Source organism: Apium graveolens, chromosome 7 (assembly GCF_009905375.1).
Source record: "Apium graveolens cultivar Ventura chromosome 7, ASM990537v1, whole genome shotgun sequence".
NCBI classification, from domain to species: domain Eukaryota; kingdom Viridiplantae; phylum Streptophyta; class Magnoliopsida; order Apiales; family Apiaceae; genus Apium; species Apium graveolens.
The window spans coordinates 258,151,775-258,171,495 of NC_133653.1; the positions used below are offsets into that span (position 1 = coordinate 258,151,775).

Here is a 19,721-nt window from a genome sequence, read left to right on the forward strand (position 1 = left end):
ATTTGGTCTTCATGGCATAGTGTACTGAGGGACAATTCCACACTCCTTTAGGAGGTTAGCAAAGGGTCCTGGACTTTGCTCACCTAATCCATCATATCTACCGTAGTATTCACCACCACGATCAGATCTGACAGCTTTAATACTACTGTTTAGCTGAAGTTCAACTTCAGCTTTATATTCTTTAAATACGTACAGATCTTGTGACATCTCATGTATCAAGTATAGGTAATCATATCTAGAGTAATCATCTATGAACGTGATAAAATACCTTTGACCGTTCCAAGAGGCCGTTTGGAATGGTCCACATATATCGGTATGAATCAGTTCCAAGACACTTGCAGCTCTATTGGCACCTAACTTTCTTGAGTTTGTTTGTTTTCACTTAGCATTCTAAACATACTTGAAAGTCACTTAAATCTAAGGTATCAAGAATTGTATCATTCATAAGTCTCTGAATTCTCTATTTAGAGATATGTCCTAATCGTTTGTGCCATAACATAGCAGAATTCTCAGTTAACTTACGCTTTGTACCTCTTGCACTTGACTGCAAAAATTTCATTATTAAAAGCAACAATATCAAGCATATAAAGATTATTGATAAAAGAACTGGTGGCAACCACATTTGAATTTAAAGAAAAACACACATTATTATTTCCCAAAGAAAAATGTAGCCATATTTATCCAAACAAGAAATAGAAATAAGATTCCGTCTAAAAAGCGGTACAACAAATGTCTCAAATAAATCCAAATAAACATAAGTTCTTAATAATAATCTAAATGTTCCAATAGTTTCAACTGAAACTTTATTGTCATCTCCCACATAGATGAATCTTTCGGCATCAATTAGCGGTCGGCTCCACAGGCAACCATGTATTGATACGCTTATGTGAGTTAGGGATGAGCACAAAAATCCGAAAACCGGATAATCCGAATTTCCGGTCCGGTATCCAATTTAAAAAATCCGTAAATTTGGATATTCGATCCGAAATAACCGGACCGGATATCCGGTCCGGTTTTTTTCCATAAATATGGATACGGATCCGGATCGCATTTTTACAAAAATTCGGATAACCGGATCCGATTCAGTTTTATTATTTCTAATAAAATAAATAAATTATACATATAATGTATATCATGTAACTATTTTTTAAATAAAAAATTAAGTTTATTTTGGATTGTACTTGTGGGCTTTAATCCTCTGGTGTCTGGCCTTTTCCCTCTAGTCTTTAGGATTATGTCATTCAGATTCATCACTACGGTACGGTCTCAACTCTCACGTCTCTCAGAGTCTCAGCTCTCACACAACGATACGCAAATTAAAAAGTGTAAACCCCAACCCAGATCCCTGACTGCATATTATCATCCTGATTCCTGATACAGTGATACACTGATACTAGTATCTACCACTATCAGGTATAAGCTATTTAATATTTTTATGAACTACTATATAATATTGTGTATATAACTATATGTATTGATTTGCAAAGTTGCATGGTTTTATTTTTTTTACATGTTGACGCAGTCTTGACTATACACGTGACTAATATATATTTAATGCAGGTAAAAAACAATGTAATCTAATCTTAACGACAATATCGACGTAGTAAATTTAGAAGATAAGAATGAAAATAATCAGCAATCAAAAATTCAACAAAGTGAGCCATATGTGAAAGAAGATTTGGAAAACAACAAGAAGACCAAAGCATCACCTTCACCAGGTCAAAGGGAAAAAAAGCTGAGAGCTTCCAAAAGAGGTGATAATTCTTCTCTGAAAAGAAAAAATGCTTCTCCGGTGTGGGATCATTATGAAAAAACTGATGATCCAAATTTGTCTAAGTGTATTTATTGTTACAAATTGATTGGCTCTAATCCTGATAATGGAACTTCTTGTTTAGCTAATCATACTAAGAGATGTAAGATGTTGCCTGCTAATTTGGATAAAAAACAAAAAATATTGAATTTTGAATCTCAAATCATAGTTAACAAAGATGGAACTACCCAGACTATTAGTGTTTCAAAGCCATGGATATTCAACCAAGAGGCTTCAAGATCTGCTCTTGCTAAGATGTTAATTATGGATGAGTTACCTTTATGTTTATAGAGCGGGAAGGTTTTCATTTATTTTGCAAGACTATGCATCCTGAATTTCAAATACCTTCACGTTTCACTGCCGCAAGAGATTGTTATACTATTTTTATTGAGGAAAAGAGGAAGTTGAAGTATTATTTTAGTAAATTATCTTCTAGAATCTGCTTAACCACGGATGCTTGGACCTCTGGTCAAAATTTGAGTTATATGTGTCTCACCGCTCATTTCATTGATGATAATTGGAATTTGCGTAAAAGAGTGATTAATTTTTGCCCACTTGCTGGTCATTCCGGACAACTTATTGGTAGAGCTGTTGAAAAGTGTCTAACTGAATGGGGAATCAAAAATATTATGACTGTGACAGTTGATAATGCAAGTTCGAATGAGGTTGCTCTTGATTATCTGAAACAACGATTTAATCATTGGGAATGTGGTGTCTTAGATGGGAAATTTTTGCACATGAGGTGTGCTGCCCATGTTTTAAACTTGGTGGTGAAAGATGGCCTAATTGACCTTGATATTTCAATTGTAAAAGCTCGTACTTTTGTGAAGTATGTAAGGTCTTCTCCTGCCAGGCTACAAAAATTTAAGTCTAGTGTTGAAGAAGAAAAATTAGATAGCAAAAGTCTTGTTTGTCTTGATGTTGAAACCAGATGGAATTCTACATATTTGATGTTGGAGTCTGCTTTGAAATTCAGGAAGGCATTTGCTAATTTAATTTTGAAAGATTCGACTCTTAGAAAAGAAATGAAGAAAGTTGGCGGAGATTTATCGGTTGAGGAGTGGAAACAAGTGTCAACTTTTTTGCCATTCTTAAAAGTATTTTATGATGCTACTTTAAAGCTATCAGGTTCACTATATGTGACTTCTAATTATTATATCGATGCTATATTTGGTGTTGGTTACGTGGTCTCTCAACAACTTAATCATGAAGATGCAACTGTGAAGCAGATGGCCACACAAATGAAGCTCAAATACGATAAATATTGGGGTAATATTTATTCATGTTTATTTCAGTTATCCTTGATCCAAGAAGAAAAATGGTCTATGTTGATTGGATGGTAAAGGCTTGGTTTGGGATTGAAAAAGCTAAGAGTTTGTCTTTTGGTATAAAATCCACGTTTTGTTCATTGTTTGATTTTTATGCTTCTTCTATGCCTGCTGCAAAAAATCTTGCTAAATCAGATAGCCCAGGTTACACATCTGCATCTAATTTTTAGATTAAAGACAAGGAAAATGAAAAAATGTTTGATTTTTCAGAATTTTTAGGCAGTACATTTGAAATGGAAGCAGGTGGTGGGATTATTGAGAAAAAAGTCGAGTGGGAAAAATATTTGGAAGATGAACGTGAGCTGAATGAGGTGTGTCCTAATGTGTTGCAATGGTGGAAGAAAAACAAACATAGATATCCAACACTTGCTAAGTTAGCTAGAGATATTTTACCAATTCCCGTGTCTACTGTTGCTTCAGAATCTGCTTTTAGTATGGGAGGTCGCGTGCTCGACTCTTTTCGTACTTCTCTGACGCCAAGAATGGTAGAAGCTTTGATTTGTGCACAAGATTGGTTGCGCACTGCTAAGCAACCATTTATCATAGAAAGTTTACTGGAGCTTGAAAAATGGGAGGAAGGTTAGTTCGATATATGTTTTTATTATAATAGAGTATTTTAATTAATCAATTATAGGTATGCTCTGAAGTCTGAACAATATTCTTTTCTGTTTTCAATTTGTAGGTATGGAGAATTTGACACTAGAGCAGCCGGTGATACTTATTGATGAGACAATTGATGATTTTTAAATGAGCGATCTTTCCTCTTCTTTAGTCACATTTATTCTTTTTCCTGTTTGATAATAAAGGACTTTGTTTTAGACTTTGTTTTATATTCTTTTTGAATATGTTTAAATCTTCTGCCAATTTTAATCTATTTAAATTTCTTACTTCTTGTTTTTTGATATTTAAATGTCATATGATGTAAGCATGTAGTGTTACAGACCTATAATGTTACTGTGTTTAGTAATTAGTATAAGTTGGAGGCTCTCTAGTAAATGCTGTTATAGAGAAAAGAGTTGGAATTAAATATCCTAATGGAAATCACCAGTTAAATGTCCCCCTGTTATCAGAGCTTGATGAAGAATCAGATGATTTTGTGGTTGAAGTTGATAAGGCTGCAAATTGTGGCAGATTGTATTGAAGATGGAGATGTTTTTGGTATAATCACCCTGGAAGATGTATTTGAAGAACTTTTTCAAGTAATGTACCTTATTCTTACTTAATATGTTTGAGGGTGTCTGAGCTTTGTGTCTGTTTAGCATACAAGACCTAAAAACTTCTTAAGATTATCAAGTGCCTCATACCTTCATTAATGCGTAAGCAATTCAAAATCCTTATATGCATGGACTGCCTTTTTGTTTCCTCCTTTGTGATGAGCAAAATTTAACTCTTCTTTGTTGGTATGAAGGAGGAAATTGTTGACGAGACTGATGTATATGTGGATGTACATAAAAGGTATGTCTATCTCAGGATACGTGTAGCTGCTGCTTCATCGGTTGCACGAGGCCCTTCAACTCGGAAGTTGATTCAAAAGGTTAATGCGAATTTAAGTAATAGATTTCAGTAATCAAGTAATAAATAAGTTCGTTGTGCAAGTTCAAAAATTTACTGGTTTGTGCCAATGTGTTCCTTGCTTGAGGTTTCCAACATGTGCAATTTGTAAAACTGTGTGTGCAATACTTTACTTTGCTTGTGGCTTCTGTGTAATAGAATTTAGATCATTACCTGCCTGATATGGTCTAATAGGTGACACTTATTTTGTCTGACTACCTTCTTCCAGTAACAAAAGATAAAAGCATAAATATTGAATAGTAAAATTTGTTGTAATTAGTGCCTTTGACAAGCTAAATACCGTGGTTAAAGTAATGGCAAGAACATTATTCATTTGACTATCTCGTATTTTTATTTGGAGAGTAAATCGATGTCAGCGAATAAATCTAATATAATCGTCGAGACGAGAAATTGTTCTGCTGGCAGCTAATGTAGATTGTATTTCCGTTTTTCTATTTATGTTTGATGTGGTTTTATCCTTATTTTCTGGCAACCTTTAGGGAGGTCAGGGGAGGCAAGATGAAACACCAAGCCCACATTCAAGATTAACAAGAATCACTAAGAAATCGATGTCCAGCAGTGCTTACCCGGCTGATCAGGTTATTAAATTTAAAGATCTGGAAGGAAGTCTTGCCTTTGTTGTCTATGACAGTAAAGCTGGGAAAGTTTTTCAGCATTGGTAAGTTTACGGAAGCAGTAACATAGTAATTACCTGATGGTCTGATAGTAACTTTGAGATTCTGTGATCTTGTAAGTTCAAGGATCAGATGGTGGAGTTAAGCTATATTGGGGAATAGCAGCTGATGGATCTGTTCCTGTAGTGATATCTGTCATCTGACGATTTGTATATGATAAAAGCAGGATGTGCAAAATCATTTGCACCATTTCGGAAAGGGTGTATGTTCCAGTTCCACAGCGAGGGAGGGCTGATAAATAGATAGAATCATATTTATTTCTTGTGTGAACTTTTTTTTACTTACTGCAATTTAAACTTATGTACATATCTAATCTGATTATCTGTGGCAGAATGTGTTTCTAAATAATTGGATCTGGATAATCCGTTTTATAATCCGATTTAAATGAATATCCGAATATCCGGATATCCGGTTAAAATGGAACCGGAACTGGACTCAAATTTTAGTGATCCAAAAAACCGGATATCCGGTTATACATTTCATAATCGGACCGGATATCTGGTTTTGCTCACCCCTAATGTGAGTAGTAGCACCAGAATCTATCCACCAAGTATCCTTAGGTACATAAGCCAAATTAACTTCAGAACAAACAAAAGCAGAAGTCTTACCCTTCTTCACACACCAAGCAACATATTTGGAACACTCTTTCTTCATGTGTCCAGCCTTCTTACAAAAGTAGCAGGTTGTTCTCTTATCCTGCTTCTCTTAAAACTGATGCTTGGGTTTTCCACTTGTAATATCTTTATCTCTCTTTCTTTTCTTATCATGAGAGCTTGATGCCAAGTGAGCACTCTCAGTCTTCTCTCGCGAAACCCTCTCTTCCTCTTGCACACAGTGTGAAATGAGCTCATTAAGAGTCCATTTTTCCTTTTGAGTATTATAACTTACCACAAAGTGTCCAAACTGAGGAGGCAGAGAAATAAGAACCAAGTGAACAAGTAACTCATCCGAAATTTCTAACTTGAGTTCCTTAAATTTGCCAGCAAGATTAGACATCCCAATGATGTACTCCCTTATGTTCCCCTTTCCTTTATACTTTATGGTCACGGGTTTTGACAGAAGATTACTCATTTTCGCTTTCTCATTCTTAGCAAAATATTGATCAATCTCGGAGAGGAACTTCTTGGCACTTGTGCTCTCAACAATAGAGCCCCGAAAGCTAGTTGGAATCATTCGCATCTCGATCGCCGGAAACATGCGATTAGAGCGTTCCCATTTCTCAATTTGATCCATTTTGGGATCATCCATAGTAGGAACTGGTTGCTCTTTCCTTAGCGCAAATGATCTCAATATTTTCTTTCCACGTGACATAGTTTGTCCTATTCAACATTGGAATCGTGCTCAACTAAGCGGAAGCAGAATTAACACTAGCAATAACTGAAAGAGAAAACAAATATACGACAAATGCTCAAAACTGGTATGTATAATAATGTGATAAATTTTAAATACTGGCAACACAATCACAAGATAGCTAGTGCAACATTAAATTTTAGTCTTTGGACAGAAAATTTAATTTGCAATTGGTACTCTGCACGCAATAATCAAGTATTAACAATTTATTTCTGTAAAATATTATGCCTTTCTTTGGACCAACTTATTATTCACCTGAAAAACTTAATATTGTTAAATACTTATTATCATAAGAATATATTAATTTTGGCCAAACGTTACCTTCCTTTGGACCGATAAAATTTGCATAAAATTAAATATTCTATCGTCATAATAATAATTTTAAATTGATCAATATACACAAAAGAGGTCACTTTGGCGACATAGTACTTCAATCAATTAACTTAAAAAATATTTGACTACTTAAATAAATAAGTTAAAACTAAATTGCCTATAATAAATATAATTCACAAATATAATATATTTTTTATATGCAACTTACTAACCAAATTATATAAGCGCAACATCCTACAATACTTTTAAATTGCCCAACTTGAAACCACTAAAGAATACTAATACCATTATAATGAAAATCAGTCACGCGATATGATAGAAAATCAAATGGCATAAACACTTTGTCATATATGACTATATTTCTTGACTTGTACCAAAATAGGTTAGGCATGTCAATTTAAAGGCTACCAAATATTTGATGACTGATTTTATTAACAAAAAGAACATCAATATACTAAAGGAAGTAAACATGCGTGAAAGTACATGTGATCACCATAATCAAGCACCATCAGTTCATGCACGAGTCACGATGCATACACAACAATACCCAATAAAAAATATTTAAGTCATCGCATGTATTCGTAAAAGTCACCAAACAACAGAATGGGTATAAACATGAATTGATAGAAATAAAGAAAAACAAGTACAATTCAAGCAATAAAGTAACTCATATACGAATCATGTCATATGTATCCATGCCGATTCTTCTTCGAAGCAGATAATCGAATAAATCAATTCACAATAATTAAATATAAAGAGGCTCTGATGCCAATTGATAGAATCTAACAATTTTATAAATACATAATTCTCTAAAATATAGAATAGGACCGTGATCATCATATCTAATTATCAAGATTAAACCGAAGGCGAAAGAGTACTTAAATCCATAAGGTGATAATTGTAACGGTATCTGAATCTGTATGTTGTTCTTGGTTATTGTCTTCCTCAACCAAGTACTCCTTAGGGTTTCTCAATAGCTCTCTCAGATGGGTAGAAGATAAGCCGTGTAACGTACTTGATAAATTGGGGAGTGTAATCCTTTTTATATACCACCTAATTAAATCTCTCATTATAATTTAATTAGGTCTGGTATTGGGTATCCACTTATTAGGTCCATACAATAAATTAAAATCTAATTGGGCCTGGTATTGGGTATCCACTTATTAGGTCCATATAATAAATTAAAATCTAATTAAGTTTCTTATTTGATCACTTAATTTAATCCAAAAAAATAAATAATTAATATAATTGATATATTTATAAGTAGCCTATAAATTAATTATTAATTAATTATTATTATTATTAAAGTAATAATAACATATATGAACGAACGAGGCATGTAGTAGGTGTTGGAAATAATGACTATTACAGCAACATACAGGCAATTATATAACATATTTAGCAAGCCAATGCTAAGATAACAATTAATGAAATATAACATTAGGTAAACAACGTGCATATCAGTAACTGTAAGAACAAAGAAAGAACAGAAAGCATACCAGTAATCATAGTTTTAAACACAATGAAGAAACAGAAAAGCAGTGGTAGCCAACAAGTACAATGCAATAAGAATATAATCAGCTGAGTCGTCAGGCCTTGCTCGAAGCCCTGACTGCTCTTGAAAAGATAATTGCCCCTACCTGCTGCATTGGGATGCTCGCAATGCCTCCTCCAGGATAAAACAGCTCCGGACTTGATGTTCACAGCAACAACAAATCCAACTTCGACTAGCATCTTAGTCGCTGGAAAAATCAGCAGCTCTCAGACAGTGTGTGGGAGAGAAGACAAAGCAGAGAGGAGAAGAAGAGAATGTATGTGTGATGTCACAAACTCAACAACTTAGTCCTCTATTTATACTAGAGGCTAAGTGTAAATGGCCACCCTGAATTAATTTCTGAACCTAAACTGCACATTTAATAAATAAATCAAAACTGATAAATTTTGAATTTAAATAAAAATATAACAGCTTTGCATTTATCTCACACATTATATCAGCTTTAATTTTTAATTTGAATATATTATCAATTACAAGTTATATATCAAATGTCCAGGTTCAATGAATATGACTAAACTCACTTACAAAGTGACTCAGCCCAATTCAGAAACCGAACCCAGCCAAACAGTAATAACCCAGCCTAAACTGATAAATAAATTCTGATTAAAATATTAAATCAAAAATAAATAAAATCCCCGCCAAGGTCGCCTCGCGTACGCTAGATGCCGAGACATTCGCCCAAATCGCCCTTCGACCCGACCCAGTCCGGTGCGGTGCGGGGCGAGGCAGGGCGGCGGAGGCGCGCGCGTGTGTGTGTGCGTGAAGCACACAAGAACACAATGCACCATCACACACCTTAGTAGTTGTACACTACCAATGTGTGTGATACAATGTAAAGCCTACACCCCCTTTATTTATTTCCAATGTGGGACAAAACACATTCTTTATTTTTTCAAGCTCTTTCACGCTAACTTCAACTCTAATTCTCTATGGATTTCATTAAGAAAAATTCTTAAAACCATACATGAAAGTTTAAGTTCATATATCATGGAACTGAAGGGTTTTTAGCACATAAACGCAACGAAAACGTAAATTTAAATCTTAAAAAATGAAACCCTCCGCAGGATCCATGCGAAAAACAATATTTAATTCGTAGTTCAGTATGTTTACCTTAAGAAGCTTTACGTTAATGGAAAGATGGAGATCTTGAATGATCACCACGCAGCCCGTCGCTGGAACGATCTACGCCTTAAAGGTATCCACACGAATGATCGCCCGGAGGATGGGTGTGTACTAACACGTTCTTGAGGCCGCCTTCTTGCCCTCTCAATCTCTCTTCAAGCTTCTAGGGTTTACGTTTTATCAAATAAAACGTGTAAACCTAATTCTATTAGAAAAAGATATTATATAGGCAAGAGCTAATGGGCCTCCAACCCTGAACTTAATTTTAGAGTTATTATTATTATTATTAAATTCGAAATTCTAATTATTATATTATTAAGTCTCACTTAATCATCCAATAACTTAATTTCGGATTTAATATTAAATTCGAATTTTCTATTTATTTAATTAATTAAGTCACACTTAATTAATAACAAATAATTCGAATTACTTACATTTAATTTAAATCCGAATTTAAATTAAATAATCCTCCAATTATTCTTTGTGCGATCCTTTAGGTTATTATTACGTTGGCAACAATTTTAAATCTAATTTAAAATCATAAATAATGAGCAGCATCTAGTAATACATCATTGTTACCCAAGTAATAATAATTAAATCGGTGATCAATTAAACCTTTCGTGAATAATGTACAATGTAATATAATCCCTTTAGCCTTATATTATGGATCAAACTCGAGGCATGCATTATGTCATCCTCTGTTAACGTTCAATCCTTCCTTCCTTGATCAATGAGTAAACTATTAAACAAATTAGTATTTGAGCACGACCATGCATTTTATAGTCTTACTCAATCAAGAGGCCAATAATATCACTCCTTTAATAAAGGAGGGCTAAATCTCATCTAGATCATTCATATTTCTCATACGATTCATAATGTACCCAATGTCTACTTTTATTATTACCCATTCAAGGATAACTTTCAATAGTTTCAAAGTATATTAATTCTCGTATAGAAATATAATGATTTCAGGTCAAAGGACCAATACATCATTATCACTGTGAGATTAACTTGTGACACTATAAACATGTAGTATCTCACACCGGGTCAATCCAGCACCATGTATTTAATACATGTGCCTGTGTTTTGACTTTAGTATCACCATACCTATGATCAATGAGATGTGATCATCACCCAATAAACACACTAGTCTCAATGTATTTATTATCGTCCCTTAACAATAATACTTAACTAGGGACCTTTAGAAATATCAATACTATTCTCATAATCTCATTTCTAAGTCACGTACTTAGATGTATAGATTTACATATTAAATTCCAAGTACATTTATTAATCTAACATCTTATCGCTGAAAATAAAGATATTATAAATTACTAAAGAATAATCCGTATAATCATAATTAATAATCCAAATATTTCATAATATAAACATAATAATGTTGTCTCTAGGGCACAAACACTAACAATCTCCCACTTGCACTAGAGCCAATCACCCATGCATCTAATACCCATGGAACTAGTATGACCTTCGAGCTTTTGCTGCGACAAAGCCTTAGTCAGTGGGTCTACAATATTATCATCAGTATGCACACTATATATATGTATATCTCCTCTTTCATTAATCTCTCGAAGGAGGTGATATCTCCTAAGTATATGCTTTGCCCGGAAATGGGACCTTGGTTCTTTAGCCTGCGCGATGGCTCCATTATTATCACAGTAAAGATCAACTGGATCTATGATTGATGGAACCATACCAAGTCCCGTTATGAATTTCTGTATCCAAACAGCCTCTTTGGCTGCTTCACTGACAACAATATACTCAGCTTCCATTGTAGAATCAGCTACTGTCCCTTGCTTTGAACTCTTCCAGCTTACAACACCTCCATTAAGGTAAAACACAAAACCTGAATGAAATACTAAATCGTCTCTGTCTGTCTAAAAGCTGGCTTCAGTGTAACCCTTTACAACCAGCTTCTCATCTCCTCCATACACCAAGAATAAATTTTAGTCCTTTTCAAGTACTTAAGAATATTCTTGACAGCTGTCCAGTGACCCTCACCGGAATTAGACTGGTATTTGCTCATCATGCTCAAGGCATACAAAACATCAGGTTGAGTACATATCATCACATACATTATAGATCCAATTGTCGAAGCATATGGAACTTTGCTCATACGGCCCTTATCATCTAATGATTTAGGGCAGTTGTCTTTTGAGATCAATTTCCCATGAGACATTGGGACATATCCTCTTTTTGCCTCTTGCATCCCGAAATGATGCAATACTTTATCAATGTATGTACTTTGACTTAGGCCGATTAATTTCCTTGATCTATATCTATAGATCTTGATCCCTAATATATATGTAGCATCACCTAAGTCCTTCATCGAGAAACTATTTCCCAACCAAGTCTTAACAGCCTGTAGAGAAGGTATGTCATTCCCTATTAGTAATATGTCATCTATATATAGTACTAGGAATGCCACATGGCTCCCACTAACCTTCTTGTAAATACATGGTTTATCTTCATTTTGAATAAAGCCAAATTCTTTGACTATTTCATCCAAACAACGATTCCATCTCCTTGAGGCTTGCTTCAATCCATAAATAGATCGAAGCAACTTACAGACCATCTTAGCAAACTTGGGATCGACAAAACCCTCAGGTTGTATCATGTATATATCCTCTTCAAGGCTCCCATTTAAGAAAGCGGTTTTGACATCCATTTGCCAAATCTCATAGTCGTAGTAAGCAGCTATTGCTAGCAAAATCATGATGGACTTGACCATAGAAACTGGTGAAAAGGTCTCATCATAGTCTATACCATGAACTTGTTTGAAACCTTTTGCCACCAGTCGCGCTTTATAGGTCTGTACTTTACCATTCATGTCAGTTTTCTTCTTGAAAACCCACTTGCACCCTATAGGTTTTACCCCTTCAGGTGGATCAACTAAAGTCCATACTTTATTTTGATACATAGATTCCATTTCAGATTTCATGGCCTCTAGCCATCTCTCGGAGTCTGGAATGTTCATAGCATCTTGGTAGGTAAGAGGCTCATCATTATCTATGAGCATTACATCATCATCTTGAGTCAAGAGAAATCCATAATATCTCTCTAGCTCATGACGAGCCCTACTAGATCTACGAACAACCTATGTTTCCGGAGCAGGAACATCTTGATATACTTCCTGCCCATTTTCCAACTCTGGTTCAATATTATTTTGTACAACTCAATCTTCATCGAGATCTATGGTCCTCCCACTAATTTTCTTTGAAAGTAACTCTCTTTCAAGAAATACAGCGGTTCGAGAAATAAGCACTTTGTTCTCGATAGGATTATAGAAACTATGCCCTTTAGTTTCTTCAGGATATCCCACAAAATAACATTTATCCGATTTTGGTCCCATCTTGTCAGACACCAAGCATTTCACAAACGCTTCGCATCCCCATACTTTCATAAAAGACATGATGTGACGTTTCTCAGTCCACATCTCATATGGAGTCTTTTGAACCGATTTAGTTGGAACTCGATTTAGTGTATATGCAGCCATTTATAGAGTATAACCCCAGAAACCTATTGGAAGATCTTCTAGACTCATCATCGATCACACCATGTCCAACAAGGTACGATTTCTCCTCTCAGAAACTCCATTCCATTGAGGCGTTCCAGAAGGAGTAAGTTGTGATACGATACCACACTCCTTCAAGGAACCTTTACACTCGAGGCTTAAGTATTCTCCTCCATGATCTGATCGTAGACCTTTTATACTTTCCCCTATTTGCTTTTCCACTTCAGCCTTGTATTCTTTGAACTTTTCAAAAGAATCGGATTTGTTCTTCAAAAGATACACATATCTATATCTACTGAAATCATCAGTAAAAGTAATGAAGTAGTAAAAGCCACCTCTTGCCATCGTACATATTGGACCACATACATCACTATGTATAAGTCCTAATCGTTCGGTGGCCCTTTCACCTTGTCCGGTAAAAGGAGCTTTAGCCATTTTTCCAATGAGACAAGATTTGCATTCTTCGTATGATTCAAAATCAAACTTATCTAAGTAACCATCTTTATGTAATTTGGAAATGTGTTTCTCATTTATGTGACCTAAACGACAATGCCAAAGGTATGTTTGATTTGAGTCTTTCATCTTAATACGTTTATTATCATTATTTATGTTATAGACATGAGTATCTATATCAAGAACATATAAACCATTAAACAAATGTGCAATCCCGTAGGTAACATTATTGAATTAAAAGGAACAACTATTGTTCTGAATCAAAAATGAAAAACCTTTCTTGTCCAAACAAGAAATTGAAATAATGTTTCTGCAAATCGCAGGCACGTAAAATCAGTTATCTAGTTCTAAAACAAGCCCAGTGGGCAACGATAAACGATAAGTCCCTACAGCTAAAGCAATAACCTTTGCTCCATTGCCAACTCGTAGGTCAACTTCTCCCTTCGCCAATGTCCTACTTCCCTGCAGTTCCTGCACATTTATACAAATGTGAGAACCACATCCAGTATCTAATACCCAAGATGTAGAAGTAGATAAATTGACTTCTATAACATAAATACTTGAATCAAAAGTAGTAACAACCTTCTTCTTCTTCAAATCCTACAAATAAGCATGACAGTTCCTCTTCTAATGATCTGGTTTCTTGCAATAGTGACAATCACCAACCTTTGGAACACCACCTTTAGGCTTCAAAGCCTTGGTCGGATCAGGTTTCGGATTGACATTCGATTTAGATCCCATCTTCCTCTTGCCTTTCCATTTACCCTTTCCTTTGGCCTTCCCCTTATTTACCATCAACATGGGAGCAGGGGATGCCTTCTGAACGTTGGTCTCAGCAGTTTTCAACATAGCCAACAGTTCGGTGGGGTTCTTATCTATCTCATTCATATTGTAATTCATCACAAATTGAGAATAGCTGCTGTTTAATGATTGCAAAATTAGGTCAATCTGGTGCTCCACAGCAATCGGGGCACCTAACTTGGCAAGGTACTCAATATACCCAATCATCCTTAGAACATGCGGTCCAACCGGATCACGTTCTCCCTGCTTACATGCATGCAACGATTTGAAAGTATCAAATCTCTCCTGATGAGCCTGTCCTTCAAACATACGTTTAAGGTGCTCAATCATATCATAAGAATCCATATTCTCATGTTGTTTCTGAAGTTCAGCACTCATGGTCGCTAACATGAGATATTGAACATCCGTGTCATCATCGATATGTTTCTGATAAACATTATGTTGAGCACGGGATGCTCCTTCAGTGAGAGGTGCAGGGCGAGGGATATCTATGACATAGAGCTTGCGCTCTTGTTTGAGGACAATTCTCAAGTTCCTCTGCCAGTCAAGGAAGTTTGTTCCTGTCAGCTTGTCCTTCTCAAGGACTGATCGCACAGAGAAGTTGTTTGAATTGATTGCCATTTGATATCTACAATGTTTAAAATGAATAAGATAAATTAGTTTATATATGATTATAAAATTATGTTCAAGTGATTATTCATATATATTCAAAATATATATTTCCCACTATTTTATCAAATTAATAGCCCTAACTATTAATTCGGAAAGAGTATCTTCTATATACTTTCTAGTGAGCCAAGATCCAAATTTTCACAACGTTTTAGTTCAGCTTTAGCTTTACTCCTAAAACATGATTTAATAAGGTAGACAACATTTGTCAATTATATCAACTATATAACTCTTGGATAGTTTAGTTGAACAAAATTTATTCTTATTTATCAAATAAATCTCACCAAACTCTATGCCTCTAAGTTTACAATCCTATTGTGGTAACTTAGTTAAGTTAAAACCCAAAGGTCTAAAGGGTATCATATACTTCAACACGCCGTCCCATGATAGATGGGAGTACTTCGCTCTGGCGGACCCACTCTTTATCGATCTTGGGGTTAACGCGTTGGACATATTGGAAGGCATCTAAATAACTTAATATAAACATTAGGGTATGTTAGTATTATAACGATCATGATCCCATCATAAAGAGATTCTCAATTTTTACTTGAATAAAATACTTCAAATCAATACTCGTCAATGGTTTGATTTCCAGGTAGTGGAGGAGTCACATCGGTCTCGCTTAAAACCCACAGCCTTACAAGTTCTATGAACCTGTTGTTGACAAAATCGCCCCATGTCGGAAATAAAGAAGATTCATATTTCATTCCATGTTTCATAAACACGAGAATCTCATAATCGTTTGTAAATTTTAAAATCTTGAGTCGTTACAGATTTTATCTTGTTTAGGCATGGCATGGGTGACATATCTAATACATACATTCATACATCAATATGTAAAGTGAAATAAAGTAAACGTGTTTGGTTATGGCCCCATCCTATGTGATCTTTATCAAGCTCATGATAAAGATCAAGGTCAATCTAATGTGGTGATGGAAATAAATACAACTACTTATTACATAAGTCTTCTTCTTTGTTTAGACTTCTTGTATGCCTCGTCTTCTTCTTTGTTTCACCTCCATTGGATAGCCTTCTTGAGTCTTCAATTACATTACATGATTGAAAGTAAAACTAATCTAATAAACTTACAAGAATAACTCGAGTTATATTCGAGATTACAAAGATTGACGACATGCAAGTCGTATTTAAAACCAAAACCATTACACTAAGGTCGGAAGGCCATAACCATCCACCAGGCTCATACAACACATAAAAGCATGTTAAAACACATAATCATCTTAACATATCATATTATCCATGCTCTAATCATAAAAAAATATGACAAAAATCAGAAAAATCAGAATCAAATCAGAAAAACAAGAATCACTGTTTACGGGCAGTAAACGACGTCAAACGTCTTACAGACGAGTCGATGATAGCAAAAGCTATCAGTTTTGTTCAGACACTCATTTACCTATCGAATAGGGTATTCGTTTGCGTAAATCGAACACCAGACTCAGATTTCAGCAAATCTGCAGCATCCAATTCAGAATCTGTATATAATACGACTCTCATAATTAAAACAAACATAAATCATGTATATAACAGTATATATACAGATTACATAATCATCTTATGATTATACAACTCACATGAATATCATATATTCAAAACCATACATATACAAGCATATTATATCAACATCAAATCATGGCGAATCAAGTACATGCTCATATATCGAACACGGTTAAACACATAAACAAATTAAAAACTTTTCGCAAGTAGCCCTAATGCCATTGAAGGGTTTTTAGCACATAAACGCAACGAAAAACGTAAATTTAAATCTTAAAAATCGAAACCCTCCGCAGGATTCATGCGAAAAATAATATTTAATTCGTAGTTCAGTATGTTTACCTTAAGAAGTTTTACGTTAATGGAAAGATGGAGGTCTTGAATGATCACCACGTAGCCCGTCGCTGGAACGATCTACGCCTTGAAGGTATCCACACGAATGATCGCCCGGAGGATGGGTGTGTACTAGCACGTTCTTGAGGCCGCCTTCTTGCTCTCTCTATCTCCCTTCAAGCTGCTAGGGTTTATATTTTATCAAATAAAATGTGTAATCCTAATTCTATTAGAAAAAGATATTATATAGGCAAGAGTTAATGGGCCTCCAATCCTAAACTTAATTTTAGAGTTATTATTATTATTAAATTCGAAATTCAAAATTCTAATTATTGTATTATTAAGTCTCACTTAATCATCCAATAACTTAATTTCGGATTTAATATCAAATTCAAATTTCCTATTTATTTAATTAATTAAGTCACACTTAATTAATAACAAATAATTCAAATTACTTACATTTAATTTAAATCTGAATTTAAATTAGATAATCCTCCAATCATTCTTTGTGCGACCCTTTAGGTTATTATTACGTTGGCAACAATTTTAAATCTAATTTAAAATCATAAACAATGAGCGGCATCTAGTAATACATCATTGTTACCCAAGTAATAATAATTAAATCGGTGATCAATTAAACATTTCGTGAATAATGTACAATATAATATAATCCCTTTAGCCTTATATTATGGATCAAACTCGAGGCATGTATTGTGTCATCCTCTATTAATGTTCAATCCTTCTTTCCTTGATCAATGAGTAAACTATTAAACAAATCAGTATTTGAGCACGACCATGCATTTTATAGTCTTACTCAATCAAGAGGCCAATAATATCACTCCTTTAATAAAGGATGGCTAAATCCCATCTAGATCATTCATATTTCTCATATGATTCATAATGTACCCAATGTCTACTTTTATTATTACCCGGTCAAGGATAACTTTCAATAGTATCAAAGTATATTAATTCTTGTATAGAAATATAATGATTTCAGGTCAAAGGACCAATACATCATTATCATTGTGAGATTAACTTATAACACTATAAACATGTAGTATCTCACAACGGGTCAATCCAGCACCATGTATTTAATACATGTGCCTGTGTTTTGACTTTAGTATCACCATACCTATGATCAATGAGATGTGATCATCAGCCAGCAAACACACTAGTCTCAATGTATTTATTATCGTCCCTTAACAATAATACTTGACTTGGGACCTTTAGGAATATCAATACTATTCTCATAATCTCATTTCTAAGTCACGTACTTAGAGGTATAGATTTACATATCATATTCCAAGGACATTTATTAATCTAAAATCTTATCACAGAAAATAAAGATATAATAAATTACTAAAGAATAATCCATATAATCATAATTAATAATCCAAATGTTTCATAATATAAACATAATAGTGTTGTCTCTAGGGCACAAACACTAACAGGAACAACTTCCAATCATTAGATTTTGGGATTATCATCAAGAACATAATAGAAATTATGATCTAAAATCCAATTTTCTAACAATCCCCACAAATCCATACAGAAATGTGATCAGGTTTTTTTATCATGGCTTGTTTTTTCAGAGTCGGTACCCTTCCGGGTTTGAACCCTCCTAAGTCCTCTACTTCAATGGCTACCGGATTCAGATGGAATGTTTCACCTTGAATCTTAATCCGTTTATTATAACCATGTTCCCTGGACGACGACAAGTCAACGGCTATGATGGCAATCTACGACTTTGAGACATTAATGGTCTTGTCTCGATCCTGTTCATCGAATGCTTCAAGGAGTAACCCTTTTCTCTAATTGCGACCACACAATTACATTCGCTTAGTTGGGTATCTCCAGAGATATACTGCTTCTATCTCGTCAAATTACTTGATCTCATTCAGAGTTTTAATACTCTTGCTTTTCTAGCAGTATCAGTACCTTCTAGGTTTACATGGGATAGACTCAGATACAATAGTATCATCTATGTAGCAAAGGTACTACCAATTCATCCTTACAGCTTGTTATTACCATATTGAATACACTTCGAGGGATCTCCTCTCATGTGTATTGGGTTCCCATTATTGATGAATTATGATGGGTTGACATTCCCATCCCCAACCTTGACTTGAGGACCACTGCAGGTTCCAGTCCTTTAGTCAAATGATCAGCTATATTATTCTGAGTTCCTATGAACTCTATAGCTATAATCATATCAGACACGCAACCCCTTATAGATTTAAGTCTAACTTGGATGTGTCTCTTTATTTTAGCATTATGCTTTTTACTGCTAATCTTGTCGATAGTTGTTCGATTATCACAATGAATATCAAAAGCAGGAAGCGGTCTTCTTACTACAGGTATCGCAGACATAAGTCTGTGTAACCATTCAGCCTCCGTCCTCGTGGCATCAAGTGCACACAACTCAGCCTCAAATGTAGACCGAGTCACTATAGTCTGTTTACTTGACTTTCAAGATATTGCCCTACCTGCCAAGGTGAAGACATATCCAGTCACTCCATTGGAACCAGACTTTTTAGCTATCCAACTTGCATCACTGTACCCTTCAAGTACACCAGGAAATCTCCTATAGTGTAAACTAAGGTACATTATGCCTTTTAGATATCTAAGTACTCTAACAAGAGCATCCCAATGAGTTCTGTTTGGACAGCTTGTATAT

The 19,721-nt window shown here is 34.8% G+C and overlaps 1 protein-coding gene across 1 annotated transcript; it reads right to left on the minus strand.

Annotated features, from left to right (window-relative positions):
- Positions 1-6,089: 6,089 nt before the first annotated feature.
- LOC141674736 (uncharacterized) lies at positions 6,090-6,695 on the minus strand. The gene has a single exon (XM_074481437.1). It carries the CDS (start codon positions 6,693-6,695, stop codon positions 6,090-6,092), a length of 606 nt encoding a protein of 201 aa, XP_074337538.1.
- Between the last annotated feature and the right edge of the window lie 13,026 nt (positions 6,696-19,721).